The sequence below is a fragment of the Watersipora subatra genome, chromosome 11 (assembly GCF_963576615.1).
Source record: "Watersipora subatra chromosome 11, tzWatSuba1.1, whole genome shotgun sequence".
NCBI lineage: Eukaryota > Metazoa > Bryozoa > Gymnolaemata > Cheilostomatida > Watersiporidae > Watersipora > Watersipora subatra.
In genome coordinates this window covers 38731588-38745830 of record NC_088718.1, presented here as the reverse complement: position 1 = coordinate 38745830, position 14243 = coordinate 38731588, and the positions used below count along the sequence as shown (strand labels likewise).

At 34.6% G+C, this 14243-nt stretch overlaps 1 protein-coding gene across 3 annotated transcripts in view; it reads right to left on the bottom strand.

The window, feature by feature from the left end:
• The window catches only part of LOC137408325 (T-complex protein 11-like protein 1), a 37179-nt gene extending 23067 nt beyond the window's left edge, over positions 1-14112 (bottom strand). For all 3 annotated transcript variants that reach the window (XR_010980071.1, XR_010980072.1, XM_068094816.1), the window contains exons 1-5: positions 13980-14112; positions 7417-7513; positions 5254-5386; positions 3053-3173; positions 2304-2524 (exon numbers count right to left, since the gene is read on the bottom strand). Coding sequence is in view for 1 of the 3 variants with exons in the window: in XM_068094816.1 (XP_067950917.1) it covers positions 2304-2524; positions 3053-3173; positions 5254-5386; positions 7417-7510 (569 nt within the window). In the remaining 2 variants the exon portion in view is untranslated. The remainder of the gene's footprint in view (positions 1-2303; positions 2525-3052; positions 3174-5253; positions 5387-7416; positions 7514-13979) is intronic.
• Positions 14113-14243: the final 131 nt, after the last annotated feature.

Here is a 14243-nt window from a genome sequence, read left to right as displayed (position 1 = left end):
AAATAATAATCTAGCTAATCTGCTGCTATTGAAGATATAAAACAATAAGAGGTCCGGCAAAACAAGCCAACAAGTTGAACTACGTATACGCTGCGGGTGCTGACACCCTTATACAGTTGTAATTTAATTCTGATTTAATTTCATTTTTATTCGCTGAAAAGAGCATCTATTTTTGTATTATTCAGTACAACTTGCAATGACAACAATATACAAACATTACTTTATTATATGAAGTCAAAAGATTATTTTTTTAAAGTTTGTAAATGCATTACAATAAATGCATTACAACAGCAGGTTTGTATAAAACTTTGTTTATTGGTCGATTGTTTATTGGAAGTCATCTTCAATTTTTGCTATCAAAAATATTAACTGAAATATACTTAAATTCAGGTATAAGTTTATTAAATTATATGTGCTTATATTCACAGATATGCACGAACATTGGAGTTTCGGCTCTTTAACGCTTCGGTTCTCGACCAACTCGGTTTTCGACCAAAAAATTTGATATTTGTTCATCTCGGATCTCAACCATAAATCCGGTTCTCGACCAAACCGGAACATGCGCATTTGAATTAAACGTTCAGAACAGCTCTGGAAACAGCATGCTGAGACCATTTAACGACGTTGTTATGAGCCACTTTCGGAAGGTTCTCAAAAAAGGGAGAAGTTTCGCGTCATAAATTCATTACAAAAAGGAGCCATCTGGGAGGATGTCGCCTCTACCGAAGAGATTTCCTAGGGACACAACTCCTCCAGTTGAGTTACTTAAAATTATTTTGGAGGAGGATTCTTCTTTAAAGATGTGAAGTAAACGTGCCATTGCCGTTTCTATTTTCTTTTTCACATGATTTTTGATGTAACTGATCAGTTGCATTTTTTTCTGTTTCATTATCAAGTTCTGCGATTTTTAGTATTGTATCGTAACCTTTGATGTTTTTGATGTTTTAGGAGCAAAGCATACAAAATGTTTACTTTCTGTTTCCTTTTTCATCATCAAAAAAAGAAAATATTTTATTAAAGTTACACACGGTCTATATTTATCCATTTTTATTTATAGTATACAGTACAGTTTATGATGTAAAATGTTAAAAAATACTTTACCGATGTTGTTAAATAGACTTGGAACAGATTAAAATTTACATACATTAATTCTAATGGAAAAACTTGTTTCGGATCTCGAAAAACTCGGTTTTCAAACAACCATCTGGAATGGATTGTGTTCGAGAACTGAGGTTCCACTGTATATGGTAAATTTAAACACAAACACATTTGATAAATATGAATTTAATTCCTTGCAAAACCGGCTAGCTATTTGAAATCAAATTAATTGTAATTTACAAATTAATTTTGCAGTCAAAAACCTGCGACAGGGCTACAAACCACCATAAAACAAATGCATTATATACGAAAAATGTAAAAAACGAGGCAAAAGATGAAGTAGCCCGTAAAAAGCCAATGTTGTCAGGTAACCATAACAACAGCCGAATGAGAGGGTGAGCTTGGTGATGCAGGAGACTGATGGATCATAGGATCAGGTAGCGATCGAGATGCGCTAATTTAAACTAAGAAACTTTGCAATAACTTGACTAATTTGTTTTTACTTCATGTTTTTATACTTGATATTTTTTATTTATATTTTCATCTTCAATTTTCTCATTTTCAAACATAAAACCGATGTTGACAAACACAGTTATGTCAACATCGGTCAGCCATTAAATTGTTTGCTCAATACAAGAAAGCTAATTGTTCAATACAACTAATACAAGAAAGCACGGGCTCCTAGGCACCAAAAGGAATATTACTTAGGGTAACGCAACTTCATCACAAAGACAAAACAAGCTGAGGTATATTGACCAGCAATGACTAACAAATGCTACAAAAACCGCTCTACATCATTTGAACGACTTTCTTCAAATTTATTCGGAAAACGTAAGAGCTTTTCCTTTAGTGCCAAAGTCAAAGATCTGCCAGCATGTGGCAAACACGGGTGGAGAGAGCACACCAGGGATGCTCCAGCTTGGCAATCTCAAATACACATTTGAGCAGTATGAAGAAAAAGTAAGTACTTCCTAGAATGATTTGGAGCATACACATATTGTAATCCACTCCAATGACCTTGACCTGCATGCAACTGTATTGTTCAGTCAGAGTTATCGACTGCACCGATTAAACATGTTTACACTCTTTGCAAACAACAATAGAAACAAATGAAATTGTTACATGCAATGTTCAGAGGTTTTATGAACTCTCTGGGTAAGTCCCATTTATAATCTAAAATTTCAAAGGAAAATTATTTGACATACTTGAACAAAGGAACTGTTTCTGTAATATCTTTTAATTTGGCGACCTCTTCATCCCTAGCGGGGCAGCAAAACTGCGCCATGAGGGTTCTCACAAAGTCAGCGTAGTAGGTCATGTCAAATGCATCATTTTCAACCTTCTGTTTAATAAGCTCCATATCCAAGATTTCTTTGATCTTACTTTTGATTCGCTGCTGCTGTGGCAGCAAGCAGTTCAACAGCTTCTGTAAAGGTAAACTACCAGCTTGAGAATTGGCTGTCAACCAGATCTCGTACACATGTTCATAAGGTGGATCACAAATACTTAAAATATAACTTTCAAAAACTTCTAAAAGCAACTAGCTGGGCCGTTATACTGGCCAATTCTTGGAAAAGTTAACCAATTGAGAATCTTTATCCTTAAATAGTTGATAAATACAAACTAATAAAAGCAATTGTAATTTTTAAACGCTTTCACAAATATTAGTGTTTGTTACCGTGCATAAACAATTTCAATTGTCAATAAATATGCTCAGACTACTTAAAACTTGATCGCAAACATATCAGAAAAAAATATGTGAAGATGAAAGCATTCTTTTTTTCTGACAAAGGAATATGTGATTTTCAAACAATCTTATTATATTTTTCAGCCAATGAAATACAGACATAAAACAGTAAAATATCAACTAAGCATACCACAAGGCGACTAGCAAAAATACAGATGCTTGTTTCTAAAAATTCCCATCTTTCTCAGAAATCCACATACAACAAACCTCTTTGATCTCTTCGATAAGTACAAGAGCCTGACTATAATTTGGTGGATCTTCAGAAAGCTTCTCAGTCAGCATATCCCAAAATGCCCTTCGCATTGTATCAGACACCTGCTGCTCAATACTACGACATACAAAATTACCTAAATGTAGTAAAGTATTGGACACCGGTTGCTCGATGCTATGATATACAGAACAACCTACATCATAAATAGTATCAAACACCTGTTGCTGAATGCCACGACATACAGAATGAAATACAAGTAGCAGAATCAGACACCTGCTGCTCAATACTATAGTATACAACATGACCTAGTGTAATGCCAGACACCTGCTGCTCAATGCTATAGTATACAACATGACCTAGCGTAATGCCAGGCACCTGCTGCTCAATGCTATAGTACATACCTTGCTCTAGAGTGGTATCAGACAGCTGCTGCTCAATGCTATAGTATATACCCTGATCTAGAGTGGTATCAGACACCTGCTGCTCAATGCTATAGTATATACCTTGATCTAGAGTGGTATCAGACAACTGTTACTCAATGCTATAGTATATACCCTGATCTAGAGTGGTATCAGACACCTGCTGCTCAATGCTATAGTATATACCTTGATCTAGAGTGGTATCAGACAACTGTTACTCAATGCTATAGTATATACCTTGATCTAAAGTGGTATCAGACACCTGTTACTCAATGCTATAGTAAAAATGGAGTATATGTTGAGGATTTGTTGCATAAGCTGAATGCAAATAAAGCTACAGGATTAGATTCAAGTCCAGCAAAGCTTGTGAAAATTGCTGCACCTGCTTTAGCTTATCCTCTAGCTCATATTATAAATACTAGCATACAATTAGGTATATTCCTTGATATCCTTAAAATAGCAAAAGTTGAACCATTGTTTAAGAAGGGTTCATTAAAGCTTTTATCAAATTATAGACCAGTATCTATATTGGCAGTTTTTTTGCAAAATTTTTGAGAAATTTGCTAATACGCAAATATTTAGACAATAAACTTATTCTTACGACTCAACCATTTGGTTACTGTCAAAATTAGTTACTGTCTGGAGTCATGCAGAAATGCTCAATTTTGTTATTTAAAAAAATACTAATATCACAAAAACGTTTTATGCGCATATTTAATAAACCACCACTAACTTCATCTCGGTCCCTGTTTAGTTGTCTGTGTTGCCTGCTGACAAACTTTATTGTTGCAAAATGTTATGAAAGATGACAAGCTAACCTTGCAAATACCAACAAATACAAAATCGCTCAGCAGATATTAGACATGGTGATGGGGCTTGACTAGCTGAAACTGTCCTAAAAGTAATGATGTCCGATTATAGTTAGCCTGTCTTGACAAGCTGTTGTTTTTGCGTAGTTGTCCCCCCGTCGAGCGGCGAGCAACAACGGCTTGTCACAAGACGTACTGCACCTGATGCATCAGCTGCACTTATAGGGAGTTGTTCTCTTCCATCTACGCGGCTTGGCCGTGATGTTATGTCGGTCGCTCCATTGGTAATCATAACGGAGTTCACGCAAAAATTTATGTAGAAAAAAACAAGATTACAACGTTTAACCAAAGACCAGTTTCTGTGATAAACTTGAGTAGAACTTAAAAATAAAATAAACTTAAAATAAAATCCATAAGAACAAATAAAACTGACTAATACAAAAATAGAAATAAAACTGACTGAGCGCACAAATAACGACATGTTTCGTCGCTGTTTTTGCCTAAGTTCTCAAATTCTAATAATGTTTACTGCAGAGAGGGGTCGCCAGTTAAACGTTCTTGTCTTAATTTTTCTACATACATTTTTGCATGAAATCCGTTATGATTACCAATGGAGCGACCGGAATAACATCGCAGCCAAGCCGCGTAGACGGAAGAGAACAACTCCTTATAAGTGCAGCTGATGCATCAGGTGCAGTACGTCTTGTGACAAGCTGTTGTTGCTCGCCGCTCGACGGGGGGACAACTACGCAAAAACAACAGCTTGTCAAGACAGGCTAGATTATAGTCTAAGCATAATAAAAAAGTGCAAAAGCCACCAAATAAGCAATGACATTGATTCTTTTACTGTTCGAAAGGGAGCTACATGTATATCAGAGTGATGGACTTGAGAGAGCAACAGGAAAAACTCATCAAATAGAGATGAAGTGTTGTGATAGTGCAACTTAATGAGCACCAAGTTTTGTTTACCTTCCTGGTTTGGGTTCTGGTGTTTCAAACCTGAATTCATCATCTAAGGCTATCTCATGCATGAGTTGCATGTTCTGTACAAGTTTGGTTGTATCCATCATTTCATCGAGTGAGATAAATCGTGGAGGTGATGCTATAAGAGAGATGTGGTGTCTAATGGATTTAATCAAGTGCTGCCATCAGCAGCGAGTCAGCTCGAATTAGCTTGCATAAAGAGATTTAAAATATTTTACAGACGAATTACGTTCCTTGAACAGTGCTAGTAGATCTCGAATAAGCTAGCGCACTATGGTAAATAGAAATGAATGTAATTTTCCAAAGATTGGTGCCTTAAAACACGGGCGGTAAAGGATTTAACACGAACTATAAATAACAGTTGTACAAAATTGAGTTCGGACCTTAAAAAATTGGTCACTGGACTAATATGGCTTGAACAGTAAACATAAAATCAAGTCAGTTTAGTCAATAAGTAGTAGGATTTTGCCATAATATTTTATTACAATAAGAGAGAGCTTTCCACTTTTTTCACTTTTAAACATAGTTTCCGTATCTTTCTATAAACTTGTTCCACTTTCTAATAAGGTTCTCAATTTTTGCGGAGTAAAATCCAGGCTGTTGGGTTCTTAACCAGGGTGTACTAACACCTCCCAGCCCAGTTTCTCAATTTTGGCCATTGTACGTGCAGTAGTATGTGGGTAAGCATTGTCCAGGTGGAATGAGACACATCTTGCTTGGAGGCCTCTTCTCTTGTTCTTTATGTTATGATTCCCCACGACCATAAACTCACAGTAATTTTGAGAGTTTAGTGTTATCTTGGCTCTTGAAATCCAAAGGTATAGGACTATTTCCATCCCAGAATACCGTGAGCATTACTTTTCGTATCACCCTCTGAGACTTGTACTTCTTCTTTACAGGAGAGTCTGTATGCTTCCACTCCATTGATTGTCTATTCAATTCCGGATGGTACACACAAGTTTCATCTATGGTTACAATCCTCGATAGAAAAGCAACCCCTTCCAGTAAGAGTCTTCGCATGCACTCTCTGGCAGTCATAACACGCTGCGTTGTGTGACCATCAGTCAGCATCTTGGGTACTCAGTGTGTGCTGACTTTGATGAAGGCTAGCTTCTCATGAACACTATTATGAACGATTCTATATGAAATGTTCATGGTCTTCGTAACATCCTCTATAGCGAGTCTTCCATAAGATTTAATCAGCTTTTTCACCTTGGGTACCGTGTGTGGAGTTCAAACATACATCTGTCTACCAATGGAAAGTCTTCTCGTTTATTATTTAATTCATCAACCCGCCTGTAATGGCTTGTTTGTGACATAAAGCTTTCCCCATACTGTTCTTTCATTCTACTGTGTAAGACACTTGGTTTTACACCTTTACCTATCTAAATCTTATAACAGTTCTTTGCTCTATGAGTGAGCATGTTTTAAGCTTGGTGGCCATTTTGAATATAAACAATATAAAAAAGTTGAATTGCTGAACTGTTGAATTTCTGGGTGTGTGATGGCAACTTCCATTCATAAAAGTCCAGAAAATATTAAAATGCTAGATGGAATAGAACGATAGTTATGACAAAACTCCCACTACTTTTTGACTGACCCTCACAAAAGAGCCAAATGTACTCATAAGTCAACCTCCTTTGATAGTTCAAACAACTACGACAAGAAGAATAGCAAAGTCAGATCTCATCTACATGTAGGTGCTAAATCAAAGTTTCTCAGTTTCTAATTATTACGGAAGATTTGACTTAAACGGAGAGAAGATGTGAGAGAAGATCCTTATTTGCTATACTTTTTCAGCTGACAATTCAGCTGAATGTGGTATTGAACAAACAGCAGCAATAAGAACTTTACACAATGGCTACAACTACAAAACTATAGTTTAGAACAATCTAGACAATGACTACAACTACAAAACTATAGTTTAGACCAGTCTAGACAATGACTACAACTACAAAACTATAGTTTAGACCAGTCTAGACAATGACTACAACTACAAAACTATAGTTTAGAACAGTTTGGACAATGACTACAACTACAAAAATATAGTTTAGAACAATCTGGACAATGACTACAACTACAAAACTATAGTTTAAAACAGTCAGGATGCCGGTTTGCAAACCTACAACGAAATAGTGACATTCTTACGTGGAATCAGTCCAGAGTGGTGCCTAACATTTGGTATCGGCATGCCTTTGTCTGAACCAGCAGCTGAAGGTGTATCCTTATCTTCATCAGCCATGTTCTGAGAAAAAAAACCAATTTGAGGCTGTGACGAGTAACATTAATGAGTTATAACGAGTCAATCTATATTCATATAAAACTCTGACCGTCGTATTGAAAGAGTAGCGCTGCTAAATACAAGCGAAGAAGACAACTGGTAAAGGATCATATGCTTCATCTGGTTACATGGTAGCAGCAAAAAAAACAACAAAACAGGCTTAGTGAGGATACATACACAAATTTCATTTGGTTTGAATATGCTTGCCAGAGAAAGTTATCACCCAATAAAAACAAGTTTGTAAGCATACAAATTGGCTCAACGACATTGCAATGGAGAGTCTCGTTGCTCCACATGCTTAAAAAACAGCCAAGCAGCATCGTATATGACATGAAAAACATTAAAAATGAAGTAAGCAATAGTTACAGTGATGAGGTCTGTGGAGGAACTCATTGTGAATCATGAAGAGAGGCAGCAACAATAAAAATTATTAAATGAGTCAATACTTCAAGTCAAGATACGGGCAGAAGCAAGTGTTAAATCGGCGCCGACAATGAAAGGTTTTTTGTGTACCTAAAATACTGTTTTTAGTCCTAAATGTATATTTGAGATGTGTCTTTGAAAAATCAAATGGCACCAAACTAACAGCTAAAGATCTGTGAACCATGGATGCAAAATTATATGAACTTCGAGCATTCACATGTTCAGTGTAGAATATATTTGCCTCACAAGTAGACATGTAATATACAATAATAAAACAGACAACTTGAAGTTTTTTTCTTTCACTTATTACATTAGACCACCAAATATCACATTTTTAGAATTATTGCATGCTTTTATAAGATATCAAACATCACGTGTCCAAAATCTTGTTCAGAACCATGTGTTTAGTTAAAAGATCATAATTGTCCTCTAAGGGCTTACTAGATGTATGTGAAAACAATGTTGGAAACAAATTGAAATTGTGCAGTTTTATTTCCATGAATTTAATCATTGGATAAACTACTGAGTATGAAGATAGGTGATACATGAGGTGTGATTAGGAAGAAGGGACCTAAGAGTTAGTTGCCCTTATCTGAGTTATGGAGCTTTGAAGCATAGAAATCAATTTTTTGGAGAAGTGGAGCCTATTTGTATTACTACATCAGCCACTACTTTGACATGCCTTCTAAGGTTGTACACAAGGAAAATGTTGAGTTTTACTTCTAAATCTCCACATAAAGGTGATAAAGGCATTGATAAAAAGTTAAGTGGCCATTTTGTTTCTATATTCCAAGTAATTATGCTTAAAAGCTTTCATTTTTTTCATGTTTGAGATAACTTTTCTTAGTGCTATAACTTTAATTAATTGATTGAAACAGATGTGAACAGGCTAGAGCAAACATGGCTAATAAGAAAATTGAGATTGGACTTGATTCTGTCACTCCACTCATCCCAGTAAGATATCGACTGTCTATTACTGCCCCGTAGAGATGCTAGATACAATAACACCAAACTTTGTGTGCCACATTTATCTTTGCGATGTGATAAACTGATCAATATTGCAAGCATTTCTCCTCATTTCTCTCTTCCTACATATTCGGCAGTCCAGGGGCATCATAATCCGAAGGTGCACTGTACTAATTAATAATAAAAAGTGCACATTTAGCAAGTGCAGACGCTAACAGAACTTACAGCATATGGTAAGAGCGATGGGTGTGGTAAGAATAGCTTACCTTTGTGGTTAAGCGCAAGTCAGTAAACTTGCTGTTGGAATACCGCAAGTTCAAATCCAGTACAAAGGCGATTTTACGTTGCTAAAACTTTATTGCTATATATATATATCTACATTGTATATATATCTACATTGTATATATATATCTACATTGTATATATATATCTACATTGTATATATATATATCTACATTGTATATATATATATATCTACATTGTATATATATATCTACATTGTATATATATATACATATATATATATATACATATATATATATATATATATGTATATATATATGTATATATATATGTATGTATGTATATATATATATATATATATATATATATATATATATATATATATATATATATATAAATATATATATATATACATACATACATACACTAGCTGAATGCCTGGTGTTGCCCGGGTGATAAAAGTATTTGCACAGAAAACCTACTTTTATTCAACACATAGCAGCAGTTACCATTTTAACTTTCAAACTTCATATCATAAGAAAAATGTTTTGTGCAGTTTAAATAAATTAACAAAAAAAACTGTAAAGGTTTTTAAACATTGTCAACAACTGTAACATTCAAACTTCGCATCATGAGTAAAATGTTTTGTGCAAGTCAAATAAATTAAGAAAAAAATAAAACAACTATGAAAGGGTTTACATGTGAATGTGAAATAATAAGCAAGTAATAGCTAAACTAAGTCTGTTTTGCTATGATACAATAAAATATGATTTAGCAATGGTACAATTAATACAGACTGAGAAAATAAAATAAAAATCCTGCGTAGGTTGAACTAATAATGGCAATCTTTTGCATAGAAGTGTGTGTGTGTATAAAAAAGGTTACTGTTCCAGCAGAAGATATCCATCAGAACATTAAATACGAAGATACTGGTACCCCTCGAAACTGGTACAAATGTAAATATGAGTTATCAGACCGTCTTTGTCTGACCGAACGGGGAGAGAAAGTAGAGGCTTTTCCTACTCAAGATAATACAATTGTAATTGTAATTGTGAAAAGTATTGGCCTTAAAGATGTGGTTGCGTCAAAAAATTTGATTTAATGAAATTAAGACCCATAAAAGGCTAAAACATCAGCTACAATTTGATGCCATTTGTGTCTTTGTAGACCAACCCTGTTTAGAGATATATGCGTTTGAATGAGGCCCTCTTTTAAAAAGCTCAAGTTCCAGCGGGTGCTTCTTTCGTGACGTCACTAGTAATACATCTGAAAAGAAACCGCGAGCGATAAATATGAGGTCGCTTCGTTAGCCAATCATCAGCGCGAAATTTTTATATAGGCCGTAATAAATATTATCCCTCGTACAACGCGTTGTCTGTGATCTCAAATTTAGAGAATTTACTCTATTATTAAATCGCATGGACATCGATATTTGCTAAATTAATTAACATCAATACTTTAATGAATTACTCGATCAACACATTTTATTGGCGAACAACATAATTTGTAAATTGCTGTGAAGTTACTGCGAAGGTGACTCCGAGTTTTCTTGGCATCAGGTAGTTAAAGTTCTACGGAGGAAGATCGGAGAATGGAGGTAAATTTATCTTTTACTTTGAGTCTCCTATAGAGTTTCCTGTTGAGTTTACATTCAGATTATATTTCCCTGTTTGAGGCTAAAATGTAATTTCCTGCACATGCGAGATACGTATGTACAGTGAGTTATTGATGGCTTCTTTTTAATCTTTAGCATCTAGCAATACAATGACTTAGATTGATGAATATACTAAAGGTAATATTTTAGTACTCATTAATACATGCACTAATTAATAAAATTATAACTTTTTGCTATCACTAATCATCGTTTTATATTTTTTTATCAGTTCACCTAGCTACATTTGCTTCAAATTTTCTGTGGCAGTTTATCTAGTAAATTAGATTTATGATTTGACTTTAGATGTTCACTTTTCACTTGTAGAAAGTGAAGAAAATCGATTGATCAATGCAAATCTTCAACTTCCAGAACCAAAGCTTCGAATCGTTGGCTTGGCGTACTTGTGCCTTTGTTAAACATTTATTCGTTTTTAAAATTACACTCGCAATCTACCAAACTCCCAATTTGAAAGCTTTCAGTAGATACGCTTTAGAATGACATATCTATAAATGACTTATATTTATTGCATTTGTTTTACAGATTACAGGATGTTTATGTCGTACCACCAGCCGAAGCAGCTTTGTCAGTGTGGAAACTGCCATAAAGGGGAAAGAGAGACTTGAATGTTTGCTGCATAAACCAGGGTGTTTTGTTTGAGTTTGTTGCAGTAGATGAATTTGTCTTATTGTATCAGCTAAAACTATGGGAGTGGCCACAACTTGATGAATATTTTTAATAAAAGCTTTATGCCGAGATGAAAATCTTTTTGTTGGCAAGAATTATATAATAAAATAATATTGTTGAAGATAATGCAAAACATGATTTGCAGAATATTGTAGTGAATTGGATATGGTATATGGATGTCCGCAGAACTGGAGAATGTGAGTTCAAATCCAGTTTGCAGCAGACTTTTCATCCTTAAAACTCTATCCCTATGTATATTATTTTCAAAGACGCCGCTTGCTTATTTTACTTACGGTAGTAAGAAACTAGTTTTCGATGTGGGTAATGATATACAGCCCCGCCCCAAGGATAGGCGACGGACATAATGTAGGTGGGGCTTTTGGGAGGCTGTATATCGTTAGTGTGGGTAGCAGCGGAACTGTGCTGATACAAAGACCTTATTCTACATAGTTTGCTTGACAGAATTACCGTAGACTGGTAGAATTGGTAGTTGGTACTCAAATGTTTACACAGCATTTGGAGAAAGTGAGTAAGAAAATTTCCAATTTTCGTTATTTGAGGTCTTTAAAACATTCATAATAACGTATCTGTAGCGGGGTTTAAAATTTTATTCTAACCAACATGAGCAATAACAAAATAAAATATATGCCAATAGAGCCGTGTAGGACTAGACTTTTATCGCAAATGGCCCATGTGAATACGAGATATATTGACAGATAAATCACACGTAACATCATTTTGGGCAAGTCTGGGCATGTTTTTCTGGCCTGAGCGCTTTTACCGCGATCAGATTTTTTTGATTTTAATCTTCAAATATCTTGGCAATGAGATCGCCTAACACAACAAACAACATTTCAACTGATAGAGAAAAAAATGCTTTTTTTGAGATCAACTCAAATTTGACGCAACCACATCTTTAATCGATTTATCAATTGAACCTTACGAAAAACCGGAAATAAAAGTTCACAAAAAGCCAAAAAAAGCATCGTGTTTCATAAGAATTAATAAAGTTTAAATTAATAACTCTATGAAATTATATGGTGTTTCATAGAGTTAATAGAGTTTCGATTATTACGTCATTTAGCGTACATAAAACCGGAAAATGGTGTATAAAGTAGATAGTAAGGGCTTTGAATCGTAAGAGCATCCGTGGATAGAGAATTGGATTGCAAACCTGCGGTTGTAATTTTCATAAGTTTGAGTCCAGCAGAATGCGAAATTTTAATATTCAAGATTTTAATAGCTATAGCCGGACAGACAGATATCCAAACAGATGACGACAAACTTTGAGATTTGTAAATATAGATATATTAAAGGTACAGTGAAACAAGCGCGCATACTTCACAATCCAATGGAATAGAAAAGGATATGTCCTGATGTTCCTGATATACATACACTCTTGGTAAATTCTTTTACTCATGTGTAGTCTAAAAGGCCTAGACATGAGTAAAATAATTTGATTTTATATTAACAGGGTTTATATAACAAATAAGAATAATACAAGTACGGCGTGCTACAAGTTTTAAAAGATCGCATATCGGTAATAAAACTTTGAGGTATCTACAAAATATTTATTGCCTTGATATCTAGGTTTATGGTTATTTAGCGAAAATTTTGTTGGTCGAAATTCACGATTGCCGAAAGGCCCTTTGTCGAAATTGAAGCGTTTTGTCGAAAAGTCTAGTCTTGGTCAAAGATTTAGGCTATTGGAAAAAATGATTGGACAAATTATATTATTAATTATCATTTTAATATTAAGTTTCTACCTGTTAGCTAAATTCATACTTAACTGTTAGTTTAGCTTTATAACTTTGTACTAGCTCTAACAGCTAAACATAAGCTATGCTATACTTGCTGCACCATAAAAATACTTTACACACAACTTTGATATGCATTCAACATTTTTTGAAACTGTGACATATGGGTGCAATAATATATACATGTACAGCATATTGTTTGCTACTTTGATTCAAATAAGGGCTAAGTTGCTATGGACAATTTGGTTTGTTGAAAGCTACTACAACTTCACCGACATGCATGTCTATTTGTTTTATAGGCAATATATAGCAAAATCTTTTGAGACAATTTTTTGGCTATATGTGTACTTTTTAGAAATTGTAGCAAATTGAATGTTATAATACAAGTATTTTAAGTCTTTAGTTTTGATAAATAGTCTACGAATTGGAGTAATAGCCTGTCAGCAACAACGGTTTTGACCATTATCTTTTGACCATTCGACCAAGACTAAACTCCCATTTAAAGATCCCTGCAGTCTACCACTACAGGCGACAATGTTATCACATAATTATCTGAAATATATTTTTACACGAAAAGAGCAAGAATATGATTAAGCTTAAAATTATCTTCCTACACTACTTTAAGTTCAAACAGTCTCAAGTCAAATAATAAAGTAACAAATGCAACACATAACTAAAACAAAATGTAAAACATGGTAAACACCCTATAGGCTATTAGCCTCTCCTCGAAACGGTTTTGATAGATTGGCTAAAAACCTTTATCAAACAAAAAAATGGGTAAGTTCAACGAAAGTTCTGCAGCTGCTATTAAATATAACCTGTGACCAAGATCAAAGACAACGAATGTTCAATGTAAGATTTTACGGAATGTTCCTGAATATTCTAGTATGCAAAATATTGTGCTTACCTTTTGAAATTAGCATCGCTACATGATGTTAGCGTGAGCTTTAACGACGGGTTTGTGGAC